Source organism: Littorina saxatilis, linkage group LG5, assembly GCF_037325665.1.
Source record: "Littorina saxatilis isolate snail1 linkage group LG5, US_GU_Lsax_2.0, whole genome shotgun sequence".
Classification (NCBI taxonomy): Eukaryota; Metazoa; Mollusca; class Gastropoda; order Littorinimorpha; family Littorinidae; genus Littorina; species Littorina saxatilis.
In genome coordinates this window covers 1713584-1736775 of record NC_090249.1, presented here as the reverse complement: position 1 = coordinate 1736775, position 23192 = coordinate 1713584, and the positions used below count along the sequence as shown (strand labels likewise).

The following is a 23192-nucleotide window of genomic DNA, read 5'->3' as shown; positions in this document are numbered from 1 at the left end:
AATTACCTTTCCTTTTCTCTGTCTCTTCATTACTACTTCAAAGTGTCTGCAAGAAACATCTCTGTAGTTGATGCAACAATCATGTATACTCTAAAAGCATGTTTTGTAATTCACACAAACTAAAAAGGATACAAAAGTTCTCTTCAGGGTTGATTTGGATGGATGTATGGCAGATGATGGCCCTGCAACAAATACTGTTTAAATCAGAGAGAGAGATGGATGGATGTATGGCAGATGATGGCCCTGCAACAAATACTGTTTAAATGAGAGAGAGAGAGATGGATGGATGTATGGCAGATGATGGCCCTGCAACAAATAATGTTTAAATGAGGGAGAGAGATGGATGGATGTATGGCAGATGATGGCCCTGCAACAAATACTGTTTAAATCAGAGAGAGAGATGGATGGATGTATGGCAGATGATGGCCCTGCAACAAATACTGTTTAAATCAGAGAGAGAGATGGATGGATGTATGGCAGATGATGGCCCTGCAACAAATACTGTTTAAATGAGAGAGAGAGATGGATGGATGTATGGCAGATGATGGCCCTGCAACACATACTGTTTAAATGAGAGAGAGAGAGATGGATGGATGTATGGCAGATGATGGCCCTGCAACACATACTGTTTAAATGAGAGAGAGAGATGGATGGATGTTTGGCAGATGATGGCCCTGCAACACATACTGTTTAAATGAGAGAGAGAGAGATGGATGGATGTATGGCAGATGATGGCCCTGCAACACATACTGTTTAAATGAGAGAGAGAGAGATGGATGGATGTATGGCAGATGATGGCCCTGCAACACATACTGTTTAAATGAGAGAGAGAGATGGATGGATGTATGGCAGATGATGGCCCTGCAACACATACTGTTTAAATCAGAGAGAGAGATGGATGGATGTATGGCAGATGATGGCCCTGCAACACATACTGTTTAAATCAGAGAGAGAGATGGATGGATGTATGGCAGATGATGGCCCTGCAACACATACTGTTTAAATCAGAGAGAGAGATGGATGGATGTATGGCAGATGATGGCCCTGCAACAAATACTGTTTAAATGAGAGAGAGAGAGAGATGGATGTATGGCAGATGATGGCCCTGCAACACATACTGTTTAAATGACAGAGAGAGATGGATGGATGTATGGCAGATGATGGCCCTGCAACAAATACTGTTTAAATGAGAGAGAGAGATGGATGGATGTATGGCAGATGATGGCCCTGCAACAAATACTGTTTAAATGAGAGAGAGAGAGAGATGGATGTATGGCAGATGATGGCCCTGCAACAAATACTGTTTAAATGAGAGAGAGAGAGATGGATGGATGTATGGCAGATGATGGCCCTGCAACAAGTACAGTTTAAATGAGAGACAGAGAGAGATGGATGTATGGCAGATGATGGCCCTGCAACACATACTGTTTAAATGACAGAGAGAGATGGATGGATGTATGGCAGATGATGGCCCTGCAACAAATACTGTTTAAATGAGAGAGAGAGAGGGATGGATGGATGTATGGCAGATGATGGCCCTGCAACAAATACTGTTTAAATGAGAGAGAGAGAGGGATGGATGGATGTATGGCAGATGATGGCCCTGCAACAAATACTGTTTAAATGAGAGAGAGAGAGGGATGGATGGATGTATGGCAGATGATGGCCCTGCAACAAATACTGTTTAAATGAGAGAGAGAGAGAGATGGATGGATGTATGGCAGATGATGGCCCTGCAACACATACTGTTTAAATGAGAGAGAGAGAGAGATGGATGGAGATGGATGGATGTATGGCAGATGATGGCCCTGCAACAAATACTGTTTAAATGAGAGAGAGAGAGAGATGGATGGATGTATGGCAGATGATGGCCCTGCAACAAATAATGTTTAAATGAGGGAGAGAGAGAGAGATGGATGTATGGCAGATGATGGCCCTGCAACACATACTGTTTAAATGAGGGAGAGAGAGAGAGAGAGAGAGAGAGAGAGATGGATGGATGTATGGCAGATGATGGCCCTGCAACAAATACTGTTTAAATGAGAGAGAGAGAGATGGATGGATGTATGGCAGATGATGGCCCTGCAACAAATACTGTTTAAATGAGAGAGAGAGAGAGAGAGAGAGAGAGATGGATGGATGTATGGCAGATGATGGCCCTGCAACACATACTGTTTAAATGAGAGAGAGAGAGAGATGGATGGATGTATGGCAGATGATGGCCCTGCAACACATACTGTTTAAATGACAGAGAGAGAGAGATGGATGGATGTATGGCAGATGATGGCCCTGCAACACATACTGTTTAAATCAGAGAGAGAGAGAGAGATGGATGGATGTATGGCAGATGATGGCCCTGCAACAAATACTGTTTAAATGAGAGAGAGAGAGAGATGGATGGATGTATGGCAGATGATGGCCCTGCAACAAATACTGTTTAAATGAGAGAGAGAGAGAGAGATGGATGGATGTATGGCAGATGATGGCCCTGCAACAAATACTGTTTAAATGAGAGAGAGAGAGAGATGGATGGATGTATGGCAGATGATGGCCCTGCAACAAATACTGTTTAAATGAGAGAGAGAGAGAGATGGATGGATGTATGGCAGATGATGGCCCTGCAACACATACTGTTTAAATCAGAGAGAGAGAGAGAGAGAGAGAGATGGATGGATGTATGGCAGATGATGGCCCTGCAACAAATACTGTTTAAATGAGAGAGAGAGAGATGGATGGATGTATGGCAGATGATGGCCCTGCAACACATACAGTTTAAATGAGAGAGAGAGAGAGAGAGAGAGAGAGATGGATGGATGTATGGCAGATGATGGCCCTGCAACACATACAGTTTAAATGAGAGAGAGAGAGAGATGGATGGATGTATGGCAGATGATGGCCCTGCAACAAATACTGTTTAAATGAGAGAGAGAGATGGATGTATGGCAGATGATGGCCCTGCAACAAATACTGTTTAAATGAGAGAGAGAGATGGATGGATGTATGGCAGATGATGGCCCTGCAACAAATACTGTTTAAATGAGAGAGAGAGATGGATGGATGTATGGCAGATGATGGCCCTGCAACAAATACTGTTTAAATGAGAGAGAGAGATGGATGGATGTATGGCAGATGATGGCCCTGCAACAAATACTGTTTAAATGAGAGAGAGAGATGGATGGATGTATGGCAGATGATGGCCCTGCAACAAATACTGTTTAAATGAGAGAGAGAGATGGATGGATGTATGGCAGATGATGGCCCTGCAACAAATACTGTTTAAATGAGAGAGAGATGGATGGATGTATGGCAGATGATGGACCTGCAACAAATACTGTTTAAATGAGAGAGAGATGGATGGATGTATGGCAGATGATGGCCCTGCAACACATACTGTTTAAATGAGAGAGAGAGAGATGGATGGATGTATGGCAGATGATGGCCCTGCAACACATACTGTTTAAATGAGAGAGAGAGAGAGAGAGAGAGAGAGAGAGAGAGAGAGAGAGAGAGAGAGAGAGAGAGAGAGAGAGAGAGAGAGAGAGAGAGAGAGAGAGAGAACCAGCTGTCAGTCACGTACAAATAGTAAGTAAAAAGTGTGCATCCTCTGCCTGTGACTTTGCTGTCATAACAAGCAGTATTTCAGGCATGAATTAAATGCCAAGACAGAAACATCTGAACCTCGTATGCTCCAACATTCCCGCATAAAAATACATCTACACGCGCGCACAGTTTCACTCTTGACAGGCCTGGATGCAGTCTTACACAGGAACTTCAACATCTCATTTGCCATGTTCCCTGGCTAAACTACTACAGTGGAACCCCTCTTTTAAGCCCCCCCCCCCCCCCCCTCGAAGAGCTTGCTTTTGTAGATTTACAGATTATAACCTCTATAAATATGCCTCTATAAATATACCTCTATAAATGGACCTCTACAAATAGACCTCTATAAATAGACCTCTATAAATAGACCTCTATAAATAGACCTCTATAAATAGACCTCTACAAATAGACCTCTATAAATAGACCTCTATAAATAGACCTCTATAAATAGACCTCTATAAATAGACCTCTATAAATAGACCTCTACAAATAGACCTCTATAAATAGACCTCTACAAATAGACCTCTACAAATAGACCTCTATAAATAGACCTCTATAAATAGACCTCTATAAATAGACCTCTATAAATAGACCTCCATTTTAAAACTCCCTCTCTTTTAAGACCCGATTTGTTTAATTAAAAAAAATCCGAGAAATCAAGTCTTTAAGGGCAGGTGGGCCAGTGCAAAATTGACCAAATCGTTCTAAACACTGTTTTGGGTATTTTAGCAGATTATGTTTCCATAACATACCTGTCATCCATGTGTGTCAGTGTTTTTGTCAAAAGTGTCCTATTTATCTGTCAATAAAGACAAAATGTGAACATGTGTGGCATTGATTGTCTTCTGTAGTCGATATTCCCCCGCCAAAAAATGTCTCATTTCAAAGGCTAGTTACGGCTTTGTCCTCAGCAAAACTGCATTCACGACATACGAAACTGCGCAGCAGCTCTTGACCTATAACATGACATCAGTGTTTTGATGAATGTTCCATTCACTCAGCCACTTGTCCGTTGCAAAGGCAGCAATCGTAATCGAACGGAAATGTCCTTATTTGGAAGGTACTCGACATCCATTGGTTCGTGTCATAAACCGAAATCGGGAACCAGTTTACTTTGTGAGTGCGCATGCTCAGCTTACGAATTTTGCATACGGAAACTACCGAAGAGACTCTCGGCCATGACGGGAACACCCGAAGTTCACTCGGTTTTACAACATCCTGGTTACACATCAAACGATCGGTGACAACCGAAAGCGAATTTTTCCTTGAGAAACAACCTTTGATACGATAACAATGGCTCGAAATAAGAAAGAGGACAATGTCTTTATTAGTTCGGTTAGCAACAACAAGTAGTTCCGCTGGCACTAGGCCAAAGTTTGGATTCTGTCGGTGTTTCCGATACAGAGGAAAGCTTTGATCTCCACGCAGATCCACAGGTCGCCATTTCCGAACACGCCATGCAGCACACTTTTTACGTCTCGGCACTGGCTTGCTTTGCGCTGAATTTAAGTCAGTTTCTGTGCAGTATCTCCTCGACAAGCAAGTTGAGCATTTGCTACGCAAAAAAACAAAAACAGGAGAAAGTATCCAACATCAGTCAGATTATCGGTAATGTTTGCTGGGCCTGCCATTTCCCGAACGAAACTGGATCAGCAACTGTTTGTATCAATCTGCGCTTTCGTAAATTCCGTCACTGTCTTGACGAACTGTGTCATTTTCTTCACCGCGATACACAGTTCATTGCGAAGAGCTTCCTCAGTAAATCGTTCAGATTCCACGTAAGATTTGTTGTCAAAAAACAACTCAAACGAAAGTTTCAAACTCATCATCCTCCATCTTGCTTGTCGAAGCACCAAAGTACTGTATCGATGTAAAAACAAAAGCAGAAAACTTCGAGGAAACCAACAAATCGACGAGATAACGGAAGGAAATAAGTCTCGTTCTGGCTCAAGTAAGTTACCGTTAAAAATACCGTTATTCTCGCATGCAAATACAAACGAGAATCGGGTCATTGATACACGTTTAGCGCTGGGGCAGTATCCCCATGCTGGTTGACAGAGGGAAAGAAAGGATGGACCTATAAATTCTCTGCTGGCGTGCTAAAGGCTAAGTAGTTTGCAATTCAAATAAACTAAGCTGTTCATTCATAACACAGTTTTGTCCTTGTATGTCCGTTTCAATAGTGTTTCTGTGGTGTTCAATCTTCAATGTCGTTTTTCTCAGTTCAGCCATTTTGCCTACGGTTACGTCTTGGGTTACGCGATTTCTCTGGCTGTATTTTAGCTAGAGCAATATTTTCTTTTGTAGTTTGTGCAGAATATAACATTCTGGGGGATTACGAAGGGATTTTGCTGAAATTTTATTATAGTCATATCCAGATTATTTCAAAAAATAATTTCGCAAGCGTTACCCTAAAGTTTGACAGTTGTAACAAAGAAGTGTTCCTAACTCCAAATATAAATATAATAAACAAGATCTGCTTCGTAATCCCCTAGAGCATACCCAGAAGGATAAAATAAAACAATAATTAGAAGTGTGACAATCACATCTGATGAAAATCCGTGTATCTCCTGTACTCCACTTTTGTCTGTATTTTGACTGTTTTTGTCGCGTAAAACAAAAACCAGCAACCAAAAATACAAAAAGTGACTATTCTTTGTCATCATTTGTTCATTTCTTTCATAAAATAACATTCAGACACAATAAAACATTGAAAATTAAAAAAAAGGTAGTGCACTGGCCCACCTCCCCTTAATGGGGGGTTCCACTGTAAGCAAAACCAGACCGGTACCTGATAACAATCCCTTTCGTTTCAAATCTCTCATCTTCTCCATATCTTCATTGTCCTCTTCTTCTTCCTCTTCCTCCTCGTCATCCTCGTCCTTGTGGCTGTATTTGTGGCTGGATTTTCTGCCTGCCTTGCTGGAGCGTTTGCTTGGCGCAATTTTGCCCCCAGTGATTCTCAAGGCATTGGAGGAGGGAGAGGGAGACGACTCTGCTGCAGCCTGAATCTCCTCCACCTGCGAGTCCTGGGAACTGGCATCAGCAGCTATGGGTGGGGTCTGGAATGTAACAGGATATTGTGGATATGATGAACATGCAAAGTGAGCTGGTCGACTGGACTATTGAATGTTAGACAAAACAAAAATAATCTGTACTGACCAAGACAATCTGACAGCACAAAGAGCCTTCATTGGAGATAAGTTTCACCAAAAGATGAATTTCGGAAATAACTGTGTCGGGTGTGTATGGGTTGTGAAAGAGTGAGTACCCTTGCTTTTATTTGAACAAACTTACCACACGTGGTTCCTGTACACCTGTCTGAGACACCCCCTCACTAGCGACTGGCCTTCCTTTCTTTCTTTATTTGGTGTTTGACGTCGTTTTCAACCACGAAGGTTATATCGCGACGGGGGAAGGGGGGAGATGGGATAGAGCCACTTGTCCATTGTTTCTTGTTCACAAAAGCACTAATCAAAAATTTGCTCCAGGGGCTTGCAACGTAGTACAATGTATTACCTTACTGGGAGAATGCAAGTTTCCAGTACAAAGGACTTAACATTTCTTACATACTGCTTGACTAAAATCTTTACAAAAATTGACTATATTCTATACAAGAAACACTTAACGAGGGTAAAAGGAGAAACAGAATCCGTTAGTCGCCTCTTACGACATGCTGGGGAGCATCGGGTAAATTCTTCCCCCTAACCCGCGGGGGGAGACTGGCCTTCCCCACATGACATTATTTCCCATGTGACACTACAGGCCAGTCACTAGCGAGGGTGTGTGTCTCATACACGTGTACAGGGGGCCCAGTAGCTCAGTTGGTAGAGCACTGGACTTGTGATCGAAAGGTCGCAGGTTCGAATTCGGGCTGGGACGGACACGGGTCAACTTTATGTGCAGACCCAGAGACGGAAGCCATGTCCCACCCCCGTGTCATCACAATGGCACGTAAAAGACCTTGGTCATTCTGCCATAAGTGCAGGTGGCTGAATACACCTAAACACGCAGACACCTGGGTAGCGCGACTCCGTTGCTGCTAGCTTTCCACTGGGAGGAAGCGACCCGAATTTCCCAGCGATGGGACAATAAAGTAATGAAAATGAAAAAAAAAGAAAAAAAAAGGAACCACGTGTGGTAAGTTTGTTCAAGTAAAGCAAGGGTACTCACTCGTTCACAACCCATACAATCCTGACGGAGTTATTTTCGAAAATCGTCTATTTGTGCTATCCTTGTCTTGCTGGGTCAAGATTTGTGCTATCCTTGTCTTGCTGGGTCAAGATTTGTGCTATCCTTGTCTTGGTGGGTCAAGATTTGTGCTATCCTTGTCTTGGTGGGTCAAGATTTGTGCTATCCTTGTCTTGGTGGGTCAAGATTTGTGCTATCCTTGTCTTGCTGGGTCAAGATTTGTGCTATCCTTGTCTTGCTGGGTCAAGATTTGTGCTATCCTTGTCTTGGTGGGTCAAGATTTGTGTGTGTAAACCATTGTTTGTCTCACAGTCTTTTTTTAAGATCAAGGACCATTGAATGCTACACTCATAAAGTTGTTGAAGTTTCATTTTAAGATCAAGGACCATTGAATGCTACACTCATAAAGTTGTTGAAGTTTCATTTTAAGATCAAGGACCATTGAATGCTACACTCATAAAGTTGTTGAAGTTTCATTTTAAGATCAAGGACCATTGAATGCTACACTCATAAAGTTGTTGAAGTTTCATTTTAAGATCAAGGACCATTGAATGCTACACTCATAAAGTTGTTGAAGTTTCATTTTAAGATCAAGGACCATTGAATGCTACACTCATAAAGTTGTTGAAGTTTCATTTTAAGATCAAGGACCATTGAATGCTACACTCATAAAGTTGTTGAAGTTTCATTTTAAGATCAAGGACCATTGAATGCTACACTCATAAAGTTGTTGAAGTTTCATTTTAAGATCAAGGACCATTGAATGCTACACTCATAAAGTTGTTGAAGTTTCATTTTAAGATCAAGGACCATTGAATGCTACACTCATAAAGTTGTTGAAGTTTCATTTTAAGATCAAGGACCATTGAATGCTACACTCATAAAGTTGTTGAAGTTTCATTTTAAGATCAAGGACCATTGAATGCTACACTCATAAAGTTGTTGAAGTTTCATTTTAAGATCAAGGACCATTGAATGCTACACTCATAAAGTTGTTGAAGTTTCATTTTAAGATCAAGGACCATTGAATGCTACACTCATAAAGTTGTTGAAGTTTCATTTTAAGATCAAGGACCATTGAATGCTACACTCATAAAGTTGTTGAAGTTTCATTTTAAGATCAAGGACCATTGAATGCTACACTCATAAAGTTGTTGAAGTTTCATTTTAAGATCAAGGACCATTGAATGCTACACTCATAAAGTTGTTGAAGTTTCATTTTAAGATCAAGGACCATTGAATGCTACACTCATAAAGTTGTTGAAGTTTCATTTTAAGATCAAGGACCATTGAATGCTACACTCATAAAGTTGTTGAAGTTTCATTTTAAGATCAAGGACCATTGAATGCTACACTCATAAAGTTGTTGAAGTTTCATTTTAAGATCAAGGACCATTGAATGCTACACTCATAAAGTTGTTGAAGTTTCATTTTAAGATCAAGGACCATTGAATGCTACACTCATAAAGTTGTTGAAGTTTCATTTTAAGATCAAGGACCATTGAATGCTACACTCATAAAGTTGTTGAAGTTTCATTTTAAGATCAAGGACCATTGAATGCTACACTCATAAAGTTGTTGAAGTTTCATTTTAAGATCAAGGACCATTGAATGCTACACTCATAAAGTTGTTGAAGTTTCATTTTAAGATCAAGGACCATTGAATGCTACACTCATAAAGTTGTTGAAGTTTCATTTTAAGATCAAGGACCATTGAATGCTACACTCATAAAGTTGTTGAAGTTTCATTTTAAGATCAAGGACCATTGAATGCTACACTCATAAAGTTGTTGAAGTTTCATTTTAAGATCAAGGACCATTGAATGCTACACTCATAAAGTTGTTGAAGTTTCATTTTGAGATCAAGGACCATTGAATGCTACACTCATAAAGTTGTTGAAGTTTCATTTTGAGCAGAATGTGTAATACGTGTATTGTACTCAGTGAAATGTTGTGTACCGTCAGACACTTATATTTCAGAGTTTCAAGCAAGGGTAAAGTTGTATGTTACGTCCTTTTACCTCCTTACATGCACATCTGAGGTTTTCTCAAACTGAATAGCACAGAGAATTTAAACCTCTCTTTCTTTCTCTCTCTGCACCTAAATAGTCACCCTATACCTTTGTTTTACTGTGAATTTTCCCCGCAGTCAAAGCCTTTTGTGGGACTTGCTTTTGCTGCAGCTCCAAATCGGAGGCAGAGTCTTCACCCTCAATGCCCATGTCAAACTGGAAGAAATCCAATTGTGATTTAATTAAATCCAATACACAAACACTACTTACTAACAATCACCACTATACCAATTATCATTCACTTCTTGTGTAGAAGACATGTAATAGCCTTGGAAATCAGAAAGACAAATTATACAAAAGTGTCAGATATTTTTCACTTCTATTATCCTAACAATAATACTAATGTCTTATCAGTTTCAAAAACATTGCTAATCAGTGCCCATGAGAGCAGCATCTAAGTTTCAGATTTGTTGTTTTTCTCTCCCAGCTCCTCACCAAGTAAAATTGTTTGAAAATAAACTGTGCCAAACAATTATTGCGACAAATTTTAAACCTGACTAAAGCATTAATGCTTTTGTCAGGTTGGTTTTGGGGTACCCTTTTTTAAGCGGCAGTCACGTGATCCCTGTTAAAGAAATCTTTGATCCGAAAGGTGTGTCACATAGCCAAGTTGAGCAATGATTATTTTGCTAAGTTTAGTTCCAGCACAATTCTTTGCTTCAACAATATGTGTTACTGTCTTATTACATATATTCCAAGACAAAAAGAAGAACAAAATCAGTAAATTCTTCAAAAACAGCTGAAGTCATGATGAAACATTCAACACAAAATCATATAAATTTGAATCAATCAGAAAAAAATGTAAGAATCAACAGAAAGAAATATTTTTAAAAAGTGCTCTGCACTTGACCATGGGTAGAAACTTCTGACATGATAGTGTTCATTTAACACATTTTTCCAGGTGGCTATCTTGATCTGTCATACTTACCAGTAGATCCAATTCACAACCAAAACTTAACATAAACACTCATTAATCCAAAGTCAAATCAAACAACCCTTGGAACTGCCGTTACATACTTCAACTGACTTGGACGATGCCAAGCTTCGACTAAACAAAGACTGGAAAGACTGCTTGCTTACAGCACTTCCAACAAGTGACGTCCTCTTTGCTAGAGAAGAGGTTAGAGATGTCTGAAACAATGGCATCAGAAATATAACACCTGCGCAGCATTGACCTCCCAGTAGAATTGTTTGCATTTTTCTGCAACCCCATTTGGGAGACTCTTCTTCCCTTTGCATACACAGAATAGAATGTTCACAAATAACTGTCGTGTTTCTATGGGGTGTGAAAGAGTGAATACTCTTGCTTTTAGTGAGGCAAACTTTCCACACATGCTCCTTGTCCACTCGCTAGTCACTAGACTATAATGTCACGTGGGGAAGTTTGCCTCAGTAAAAGCAAGAGTACCAATACAAACCCGACAAGAGTTATTTTGGAACATAGTGTATTAACCGCACGTATTTTTATGCAGCCAGATCCTTATTATTGAATTGATTGCAAGATATTCTTCTCCCCTCCTACTAAAATGACCATGAGTTTTGTGTGAACTGAAACGACACTACCAAGCTGCATTCTATGATGCATGTACGACAACAGAATGATTTAATTTCATCGTATGTAAGCTGGGCTTCTGCTATACAAACAATAGTCACAAATCTTTTGGCATACCAGTCTTGGCATGTAAGAATGGTGCACTGCAGTCTTTTTTTTACTAACCTTACTCTTTGCGCTTGTCCTCACACGGTTACCTGGAAAGAGAATACAACTCATCAGTTTTGAGGGTGGGTCAGTAGCTAATCGGTAGCGCACAGGCTTTGTAATCATCACTATTGGTGTGGGTTCGAGGCCCAGGTTCGAGGCCCACTCAAAGGGGATGGAATGGTCCCACCCTCAGGTGCAAATGCACACAAAAAGACTAATGCATACGTTAAAGATCTTAGACAGACACAATAACAACCATGGAGATAGACAGACTGACAGACAGGAAGACACCAATGCCTGCATATATACAGGGATTCTGCACATGCACATGTAGACACAAACACACTTTGAAACAGGCACAGGCTAAAACAGATACAATGAGAGACACAGACATATATAAACACAGACAAACAGAGACAGACAGACAGACCAACAATCAGACACAGACATGCATGCAGTGAGCCAGACGAACACCACGACTCACTAGAACAGGTTCCAGCTGCAGACACAGACATGCATGCAATGAGCCAGACGAACACCACGACTCACTAGAACAGGTTCCAGCTGCAGACAGATAGTTGGGTGTGGTTGGTCCCAGTGTGATGTCCAGAGGGCTGTACATCTTCTTGCTGCGCTGTCTGGGTGTGACCGGCTGTGGCTCAGGGCTACTGGTCACCGAGTCCAGCTGGGATTGCTCTTCTGTCGGCTGAAATAGAAGTTGGTTGGTTGGTTGGTTGGTTGGTTGGTTGGTTGGTTGGTTGGTTGGTTGGTTGGTTGGTTATTATTGTTTATCGTCTCTTCAGCAGTTAATGCCATTCGAGACCGATGCAAATCAAAATAGAAGTTGACAGCTGTAAATTAACATTATTTTATTAACTGTATAAGTTTTTTTTATCTCTCTATGTGTGTGTGTGTGTCAGAGAGAGAGAGACAGAGAGAGAGAGAGAGAGAGACAGAGAGAGAGAGAGAGAGAGAGAGAGAGAGAGAGTGTGTGTGTGTGTGCATTTCTGTCTGGGGGAGATGGTGTGTGTGTGCATTTCTGTCTGGGGGAGATGGTGTGTGTGTGTGTGCGAACATGTGTGTATTTGTGTGTTTATGCATGCGTGCACATGTGTGCGCACAGTACTTGTGCCTGTGTAAGTGTGAGAGTGCAAACGTTCTTGCCAGCATGTTTTGTTTCCCCAATAGATAACTGTGTCCAAACAAGAAGTACATATATATATACTACTGCAATCTTCTCAGTTTATCACATCAAATGACATTTTATTCTCATTCCCACTTGCCTTGTGCCAGCTGAACGCCAGACTAGGGGAGCTGCCTGGAGAGACGGGGTTGCCAGGTTTTCTCTTGTAGGTCTTCTTCACCTTCGGGTCAGGTGGTGGGTGCGACTCGTGCTTGGCGATCCAGCTTACTTCACTCCTGTGTGACAATGATCTGAACACAGTCTGCTATGTTACACAACCACTAACTTAAAGATCCAAACACACACACAGTGAAGGTCAGTGAGAGGCTTACACGACAAAAAATAAACAGTGCAGCTTCCCCCCGTGTTCTCAGGGTTTTGATGGGGTGTTTTAACTGTAAGAGACGATGTTCGGAAATAATTCTGTCAGGATTTTGAAGAGGTGTGGTGGAGTAAAAGGGGCTCTTACTCTAGATTAAACTAAACACTAGTAATATCCCCCAAAAATTGAGTATGGCTGCCTATATGGCGGGGAGAAAACAGTCATACATGTAATAACCCCATTTGTAATAAAACATGTGTGCATGTGGAAGTTGCAGCCCAAGAATACAGAAGAAGAAGAGGAAAGAACTAGTAACCCTGACAAAGGAACAACTCCTACTTTTTATCCAGCACAGTTTCGGCATCGGAGATATGATCAGCTGAGTCCTCATCAGATCCTCTCTGCAATGACAAACTTCTCTGTTTGGAATCTGCCAAGCAGATCTCAACATGGTCCTTTTGTCAACATTCAGTCAATCATACAAGAATAAATGTAACAAAAACAAGAATAATGGTAGCATTTGTTACTTTTTAAATCTGTTTATTTCTTAAATTCTTTTAATTGGGCTTTGGTGTGTGTTTTTTGTTGTTGGGGGGGGGGGGGGGGGGGGGGGGGGAGGAAAAACATCTGCGATCAAATAAAGCTCATGTAAAGTAAACCAAATGCTTACATATTTTCTTCCTCTTGGTTTCTTTTTGACGTCTGCATTCCTCTTTGAACTTTGTTTGGTGTGCCTAGAAGAGAAAGACGGATTACAGGCGCATGTTTCAACAGTGTGATTCACAACATTTACAATATCATCAGCTTCAATGCAAATCCAATACTTCAAAATTATCCTCATGCATGCATACAGGAGTTTGTACACTTGGCCATGCTTCTTTACACTTCTTTGTGTGTATAGGCATGCATGCAGCCATGTACACATGTACGCACACACATACGCATGCACACACACACACACTCTCTCTCCATCTCCCCTACTATAACACACACAATCCCTCTCTCCAAATTCACTCTTGTTAAAAATAAGTAAACAAACTATCCAGCTTTGAAAGAAGATCAAAATATCTGTCTAACCTTTCTTTACTTTTCTTTTGCACATCAGGAGAGACGTTCCGTGTCCCACTGAATGCTGGATTAGGTTTCCTTTCCTTGGATTTCTTGCGCTGCAACACAAACAAAAAATGTTCAAGACATTTAAGGCATGTAAAACAAAGTTTCAATGGTCCAAGGCGACATCCTGTGCACAAAAATGTCTTGTAGCACTGATAGGAGTTTTTGAAACTTCATGATAACTTACTTACTTACTGCCTTTCACTTCATGATAAATCATCACTTAAAGATGTTTGAATGTTAGAAGTCGATCCGTTTTGAGTTTCATCTTCAATTTTTGGCTTTGAGAAAAAGTTCAAAGTGTCGTCTCGACTCACTGCAGATTTGTGTGTGAAAATCACACACTGCATGGTACAGTGGAACCCTTTTTAAGACCCCCCTTCCAAGTTAAGACCTCCCCTTTAAGACCTTGCGTATTCAGATTTTCTGTGCATAACCTCTGCAAATCTACCTCCATTTTAAGACTCCCTCCTTTGTAAGACCTGAATTTCTCAGATTTATAGAGGTTGTAAAGGGAAGGGGGGAGTCCACTGTATAACATTCCCACCTGGCTGAAGAAGAGGCGAGGGGACACCTGATTCTGGCTGTCGTCTGATCGCACAATCGTTGGGTCAGGCGTGATGAACTTGATGGGTAGCAGACTGCTCTCGTTGCCGCTCAGAGAAGTGCGCCCAGATTGTTTTGTTCTCGGCCTGAGCTCCTTCTCTTGAGAACCCTCAACATCTGCGTCATTATCATCATTATCATCATCATCATCATCAACGTCCCAGGTAAACAATGTGTTGGTTGGTGTGGCCAATTTCTCATGATTTCTTGGTGTTGCCAATGTTTCTCGACGAAAAGAGCTTTCTGTATGTTGGGCTGTATTCTTGGCAGCTGATTTTGCAGCACTTTGCTGTGATTTATCTTTTGAGCGAGGTTTAGTTCTGATGTTTCTTGCTTTGTCGGAAGATTCTTGTGATTCGCTTTCCACTTCAAAACTGTATGGGTCAGCTTCAAAGTTGTTTGTGCGGGTTCTTTCCTGAGTGCTGGAAAAAGACATGACAAAAGTCTTCTTCACAAAGCTCTTTTGCTGAATCGACGTTCTCTGCTCTGCTTGTGTAAACATGAATGGTTGATCAGAAATCATTGATCTGGATGAGATTTGCTTTCTTGAAGGTGTTCTATCATCCTCTCGGACTTCCAGGTCTATTGTAGACTCGTCAAGCTCTTTGTATGATTTGGGCTCCCTCTTTCTCAGGTTTTTCAAGGGTGGGACTAAATCTTCATCTGGTTGTTTCTTGTGTTTAGGCGGGGCTGGCATCAGGCTTTTCTCTGTGGGTCTCACAGTTTTTTGAGGCTTTAGGTTTTTCGAGGGTGGGACATTGTTTGCATCCAATTGTACGTTGTGGCTTATCTTGGCTTGCAAAAGTCTTTTCTCTGCGGGCTTCACACTTTGTTGAAGCTTCTGAAGATTGTCGCTACTCTGTTCTGCAAAATCTGACTCAGACTGTAGACTATACCATCTCTTTATATGACTGCCTTGGCCATGTTTTGACTGACTCTTTTGAGCACTCCTGTGTTCCTTTTGACAAGAGCTGTCTGTAAAACTGTTTTTAACCTCAGTACTGGTGGGGTTCTTGGTTGGAGCAACCAGTCTCTTCTCACTGTTTTTAACCTCAGTACTGGTGGGGTTCTTGGTTGGAGCAACCAGTCTCTTCTCACTGGTTTTCTCTTTGTAAGATCCAGCGGGTAGTTGCTGAGATGCCTCTCTTGGAGTGTCAAGGTCAAACCTGAAGTCTACGTTATCCTCATCATTCTCTTCATCACCGAGAAACTCAGTTGAAATTTCTGCAACAGCTGCTGCTGTTTGAAGAGTGTCACTGCCACTCTGAAGGAGATTCTTTCTAATCGGTGATCTCATTGTAGATCTCATAGCCTCACTAGTGTCTGCTGCCTTTCCATTTGCTGCTTCAGGTATCTGTTGTTGAAAATTGTCAATCCCATTTTGCGCCTCTGCCTTTCCTTCATCGGGATCGTCGCCCTGGTAGTCTTCTACCACCCCTTCATCTTCAATGACAAACTTGTAGTTTATGGAGTCGTCATCGTCATCATCACTTTCAAGAGGTGTCTGGTTTTTATTCAGTTCATCTGCAGCAAATTCGCAAGCATTATATCCGTTCGTCTTAGAATGACTGCTTTGTTCCGTGTTTGGTTTCTGTGGTTGGGCTGTTTGGGTGAAATCCTTTGATGTCCGTTTATTTCCTGTGTTGCTAAACAGGTCTGATACTTGCTGTCCACTGCTTGACTGTCCACATTTCTCAGAATTAGTGCCAGCCACATTCTCTTTACGCTCATAGCTTTTGCCTTGCATGGCCTCTGTTGTGTTTTTATCGGCCATCGATTTTTTCAGAATGAATTCTTCTTTCTTTGTGGATTTGCTCTGCTCTTCATTTTTAGATTTTTCACGGTCTTTACGACGTTTCCTCTCCTGCTTTTCAGTTTTATCTGAGCTATGTTGTTTTTCTGTTTTATCTGCAGCATGTCCCGTCTCTTCCCTTACTGCTTCTGTGTTGGTCGTTCTGATGGTTTCAACAACTTCTGGTACATGATTGCCGTTTCTAGCAGCATGCTTTTTGTTACCACTTGCTGTGTCATGCTCAGGCATAATCTCTTTTCCTCCTCTTGCAGTACTTTTTCTCCTATCACTTGACATGATACGTTCGGATGAAATCTCTTTTTCTTGTCTCTTCGACTCCGTCTCAAAGTCATTCCTTACGTTCCTCATTTTCTCAGGGCTGGGAAAGTCTGCAAGGAAGGTTGTTGATGTCTCCAGTGCAGGCTTTCTTGATCTATGCGCTTGCGGCAACTGGGGTGAATTAGCCACAGGCCCAGCATCGAGTCTAGCATCAGAAGAGCTGCGATTTTCTTTTTTTGCCGCAGAAGATCTTCGACTTTTTTTCTCCTTTGTAGAAGAGCGTCGGTGTTCATTTTCTCCTGCAGAAGAGCTTTGATTTTCTTTCTCTCCCGCGTGAGGGGCTGCTGTTCTGTTTTCTTCTCTGGAACTGTTTGGTCTTTTTACAGCCTGGCATGAAGACTGCTCCCCTGAACTCGACACCCTTTCCCTGGGTATATTCAGCCAGTTAGTGCTCTCTCTCAGTACGTTCTCTGGAAGTGCTTTGGTCTTTTCATTATCTTTACCAGATTCCTCCATCTTCTCATCCTCTGGCAGTGCTTTGGCCTCTTGATCTTTTCTAGGTCTTGTCATATTTTCGTAATCGGAAGAATTCTTTGACACATCAGTCCTTGAGCTGGATCTCTTTCTTGAACTCTGAGTGTCGGACACGTTCTGGTTTGAACTGGATGAGCTGGCTAGTTTTGTAGTCCCACTCAAAGTTTTCTTGCCCTTGGGTGCCTTGAACTCATCAAAACTAGAGGGAACGGTTCCCAAATCTTGAGGATCTTTGCTGTCAGCAGAGGATTTAGTTTGTCTGACTGATGGTTTCATCTGACTAGCTGCAGACTGTGACTGTTCAAAGTTTTTAGCGTTGCTGGAAGCTTTCTTTTCTTTCCCCTGGGATACTGGGACAGGGTCTTTGGACGGTAGCTGAGAGGAGGTAGTCTTGTTCTGTGAGCTGCGCAGAGTCCTCCTGGGTTTTTGTGAAGAATCTGAACAAGTAAACAGAAGATATATCAGATAAGTAACAGCAAACAAGAGGTAAGCACGCACGCACGCACGCCCACACACACCTATAGAAAAGAAAACATCTAAATTGCCCATTCATCATCTTCAGATCAGAATAAACTTGTTTGAGTCGTGTAAGAAGTTCACTGAATGTTAAACAAAGAAACTGATTTCTTTAAGGCTAGAACCAAGATTCCTGTTGCAGCATATCATCTACAGACTATACCCCTGATCCAACTATAATCTGATCTCGAGTGTGTCACATCTCTTTAAAATGATGACAAACACTCACCTTCTTGTGATTTCCCTGGCCTGCTGGTGGACCTGCTTCTTTGGCTCTGGAGAAGAGTCAAAAACGCCCAACATTATTCTAATATCAAAACAACTTTCCTCTACAGCATCCATGCAAATACCGATAAAACTTTAGTCAAAAATCTCACACAAAAACATTTGAAAAGTACAGGGCAGAGAAAGGGGTAATAACAATTAATATTGATGTGAAAACGGGGAAGTGATGTCCAACGGTTTTTTTTAACCATTTTGACAATTTTGTTGTATTCATGCAAATATGTTACCATGTAACCCACTGCTGCTCGTAGCCGGTGAAATGCAGCTATCGGTCTATGTGTAAGGCGGGGGTGATAAAACAAAGTGCAAGTGTACATCTAGTCGAATCCCGCTCTTACAGAATTTCTGGTATAATGTGACACTTTTGTCTTGCATGCTGAACTTTTAATACCAGAAATTTGATGTTGTAAATATATGTTCTTTGATTGATGTATGAATCAAAATGCATTCTTTGCTAAAAAAAATGCAGTCGCTGAGTAAAACCAGCGACAATAATCATCAATCAGCGTGTTAGTGTTTGTTCATAGTATGACTGTGTGAAGGTGGATGGAGGTAATGGGGAGAAAACCCTTTAACAAATATTGAAAAGAATTTCGTAACATAAATTAATTTATGGAAGACCATAAATAATAATAATAACAATAATTAGTGAATAATAATAATGATCACTTATTAATCGCCCTTTCTCACCGGAGCTCACAGAGATGTACAATAGCACACACACACACACACACACACACACACACACACACACACACACACACACACACACACACACACACACACACACAATAAAAAAATAAAAAGATGGAGCAAGAAGGATAAAGATTGACATACTTGTGTGGGCTCAGCAGCACGTGATTTGGCTGTGGTGTATTTTGGTGGTACCGAGTCATGAGGCTTCTGCTCACCAGTGATGCAAATCCCACTGTCTGTAGGCTTTGCTTTTGTCTTTCTGCAATAACAAGTTAGCCATCAAATAAAAAACTTTGTCCAGCACCTCCCCCCCCCCCCCCCCCCCCCTTCCTCTCCCCATAACAACGAAAAACAATACAGTCAAACCTGCCCACAACGACCACTCCCCAGATTCCAAACAACTTTTTTCTTCTACATACCGTACTTTCCGGGTGACAAGGCGCTTCGTTATCTAAGACGCACCCCCTTCTTTTTAAAAAAAATTGTAATCCAGTCACCCATTGGACGCAGGGGGCCGATAGGGCGCACCAAAATGACCCAGTTTTTGCCATGAGAGGTGGTTCCCCTGTCATATCTGAGAGAGGAAACACTTCCTGCATCGGGGTCAGTGACCGACTTTAACTGAGTGAAACTATGTGTGCTCTGTGTGTGCGGCCAGATCAAAGGCATTGTGATAGCTGGGTGGCCTTGTTAAAAGACACGACCTTCTTCCCAGGGGTCAATGACCCAGTTTTTGCCATGAGAGGTGGTTCCCCTGTCATATCTGAGAGAGGAAACACTTCCTGCATCGGGGTCAGTGACCGGTCAGTGACTTTAACAGAGTGGAAATCTGTGTGTGCGGCCAGATCAAAGGCAGGGCAGTACCTAGTAGCTGAAACATGCATTATCACAAGTTGTTTGACTGGTACTCAAGCGGTCTCTTTGATTTTTTTCGTATTTCATACACGGATTAGGCGCTTCGTTATACAAGACGCAGGGGTCGAACTCGAGGAAAAAAGTCGCGCCTTATGACCCGGAAAGTTCGGTAATCCACCTTTCCATAGCGACCACATGTCTACATATAAGGACCACTTTTGGAAAGTCAATTTGGTGGTCGTTATAGACAGATTCAACAGTAATATCTTAATCTGCTAAGTTTTTATACATGTTCACATGCAGTCTATGTGGGAAGCCTGCTCTCATCAAAGGATGAACATTTATTCAAAACACCAAAGTTTGCTTGGTCACCATGAATCTGCACTCTGGACTCAATTAGTCTATGAGGATTTTGCCTTTTAAGTTCCTATAAGTTTTCTTATAAGTTCATTTCGTACGGGTTCTTACCCTTCTTTCACATCTGTACGCCATGCAGTCACATTAATCTTGTTGTCTACCACTGTCCGGTCACCAGGGCAGAGATGCATGGGAAAAAAATTTCACATCTGTACGCCATGCAGTCACATTAATCTTGTTGTCTACCACTGTCCGGTCACCAGGGCAGAGATGCATGGGAAAACAAGAGGCGAAGCCTTCAAGGCTCACGTAAGAAATAGACAAACAGTAACACAAACTCAATCACTCCGTCACACATACACACCCACACATACAGTAAGCTTAGGTGACACTGTGCAAGAAAGAGAGACACTAGATCTAGATCTGTCTGTGTCTGCATGTACAGGGACACGACTGCCAAATAGTCTCGGCCCGCTCAAAATAACAATGACCGAGACCACACACACCACGCGAGAGAGAAAGACTACAGGGAGGCATGCCGTCATGATGCATTAATTGACGTCAAACACTTTTGACCGTGACGTAATCTTATGCGAGCTTTATCCATAGTCTTGGATAACCACTCACACATAGACTCGGAAATGTTAAAGTTTCTACCACAGACATACACACACACACACGCACACACACACACACACGCACAAACGCACAGACAGACAAAGTTACGATCGCATAGGCTACACTTCGTGAGCCAAAAATTGGTGCCACCCAAACAGGTGAGAACAAACCACGGGACCCGATTTGTTGAAATCAGAACAAATCTCAATTTTAACCAATCCAACACCGCGGCTGGCTCCCACCGGGTTGGTCACTTTCTTGTGCACCTTGGCCCAGGTTTTCTCCAGGTGTGGACTCCAGCCCCAAAGCTTCTCCCGGAGTTGTGCCCCCTGTGGCCATGTCTGGTGCAAGATTTGTCCGGGCGATATAATTCCTCTTCCACCGAGTCAGATTCCTAGAATCCTGCATATTTGCAGTACCTAACTACAAAAGCTATGATCCTTGTGACATGCACTTAAAGAAGAGAACATACCTGCTGCTGGTTGATCCTTGTGACATGCATGTAAAGAGGAGAACATACCTGCTGCTGGTTGATCCTTGTGACATGCATGTAGAGAGGAGAACATACCTGCTGCTGGTTGATCCTTGTGACATGCATGTAGAGAGGAGAACATACCTGCTGCTGGTTGATCCTTGTGACATGCATGTAAAGAGGAGAACATACCTGCTGCTGGTTGATCCTTGTCACATGCACTTAAAGAAGAGAACATACCTGCTGCTGGTTGATCCTTGTGACATGCATGTAAAGAGGAGAACATACCTGCTGCTGGTTGATCCTTGTGACATGCATGTAGAGAGGAGAACATACCTGCTGCTGGTTGATCCTTGTGACATGCATGTAGAGAGGAGAACATACCTGCTGCTGGTTGATCCTTGTGACATGCATGTAAAGAGGAGAACATACCTGCTGCTGGTTGATCCTTGTGACATGCATGTAGAGAGGAGAACATACCTGCTGCTGGTTGATCCTTGTGACATGCATGTAGAGAGGAGAACATACCTGCTGCTGGTTGATCCTTGTGACATGCATGTAGAGAGGAGAACATACCTGCTGCTGGTTGATCCTTGTGACATGCATGTAGAGAGGAGAACATACCTGCTGCTGGTTGATCCCTGTGACATGCATGTAAAGAGGAGAACATACCTGCTGCTGGTTGATCCTTGTGACATGCATGTAAAGAGGAGAACATACCTGCTGCTGGTTGATCCTTGTCACATGCATGTAAAGAGGAGAACATACCTGCTGCTGGTTGATCCTTGTCACATGCATGTAAAGAGGAGAACATACCTGCTGCTGGTTGATCCTTGTGACATGCATGTAAAGAGGAGAACATACCTGCTGCTGGTTGATCCTTGTCACATGCATGTAAAGAGGAGAACATACCTGCTGCTGGTTGATCCTTGTCACATGCATGTAGAGAGGAGAACATACCTGCTGCTGGTTGATCCTTGTGACATGCATGTAGAGAGGAGAACATACCTGCTGCTGGTTGATCCTTGTCACATGCATGTAAAGAGGAGAACATACCTGCTGCTGGTTGATCCTTGTGACATGCACGTAGAGAGGAGAACATACCTGCTGCTGGTTGATCCTTGTGACATGCATGTAGAGAGGAGAACATACCTGCTGCTGGTTGATCCTTGTGACATGCATGTAAAGAGGAGAACATACCTGCTGCTGGTTGATCCTTGTCACATGCATGTAAAGAGGAGAACATACCTGCTGCTGGTTGATCCTTGTCACATGCACTTAAAGAGGAGAACATACCTGCTGCTGGTTGATCCTTGTCACATGCATTTAAAGAGGAGAACATACCTGCTGCTGGTTGATCCTTGTCACATGCACTTAAAGAGGAGAACATACCTGCTGCTGGTTGATCCTTGTCACAAGCACTTAAAGAGGAGAACATACCTGCTGCTGGTTGATCCTTGTCATATGCATGTAAAGAGGAGAACATACCTGCTGCTGGTTGATCCTTGTCACATGCATGTAAAGAGGAGAACATACCTGCTGCTGGTTGATCCTTGTGACATGCATTTAAAGAGGAGAACATACCTGCTGCTGGTTGATCCTTGTCACATGCATGTAGAGAGGAGAACATACCTGCTGCTGGTTGATCCTTGTGACATGCATGTAAAGAGGAGAACATACCTGCTGCTGGTTGATCCTTGTGACATGCATGTAAAGAGGAGAACATACCTGCTGCTGGTTGATCCTTGTGACATGCATGTAAAGAGGAGAACATACCTGCTGCTGGTTGATCCTTGTCACATGCATTTAAAGAGGAGAACATACCTGCTGCTGGTTGATCCTTGTCACATGCATGTAAAGAGGAGAACATACCTGCTGCTGGTTGATCCTTGTCACATGCATGTAAAGAGGAGAACATACCTGCTGCTGGTTGATCCTTGTCACATGCATGTAAAGAGGAGAACATACCTGCTGCTGGTTGATCCTTGTCACATGCATG

At 42.2% G+C, this 23192-nt stretch overlaps 1 protein-coding gene across 1 annotated transcript in view; it reads right to left on the bottom strand.

Moving 5' to 3' along the window:
* The window catches only part of LOC138966044 (microtubule-associated protein futsch-like), a 61753-nt gene that overhangs the window by 9539 nt on the left and 29022 nt on the right, over positions 1 to 23192 (bottom strand). Inside the window, exons 14-27 of the mRNA XM_070338132.1 lie at positions 19033 to 19150; positions 18140 to 18185; positions 15841 to 17831; positions 14731 to 15783; positions 14148 to 14236; positions 13741 to 13804; positions 13410 to 13471; positions 12849 to 12984; positions 12115 to 12271; positions 11581 to 11612; positions 10881 to 10994; positions 9912 to 10019; positions 6392 to 6662; positions 133 to 194 (exon numbers count right to left, since the gene is read on the bottom strand). Coding sequence (XP_070194233.1) covers positions 133 to 194; positions 6392 to 6662; positions 9912 to 10019; positions 10881 to 10994; positions 11581 to 11612; positions 12115 to 12271; positions 12849 to 12984; positions 13410 to 13471; positions 13741 to 13804; positions 14148 to 14236; positions 14731 to 15783; positions 15841 to 17831; positions 18140 to 18185; positions 19033 to 19150 — 4303 coding nt within the window. The remainder of the gene's footprint in view (positions 1 to 132; positions 195 to 6391; positions 6663 to 9911; positions 10020 to 10880; positions 10995 to 11580; positions 11613 to 12114; positions 12272 to 12848; positions 12985 to 13409; positions 13472 to 13740; positions 13805 to 14147; positions 14237 to 14730; positions 15784 to 15840; positions 17832 to 18139; positions 18186 to 19032; positions 19151 to 23192) is intronic.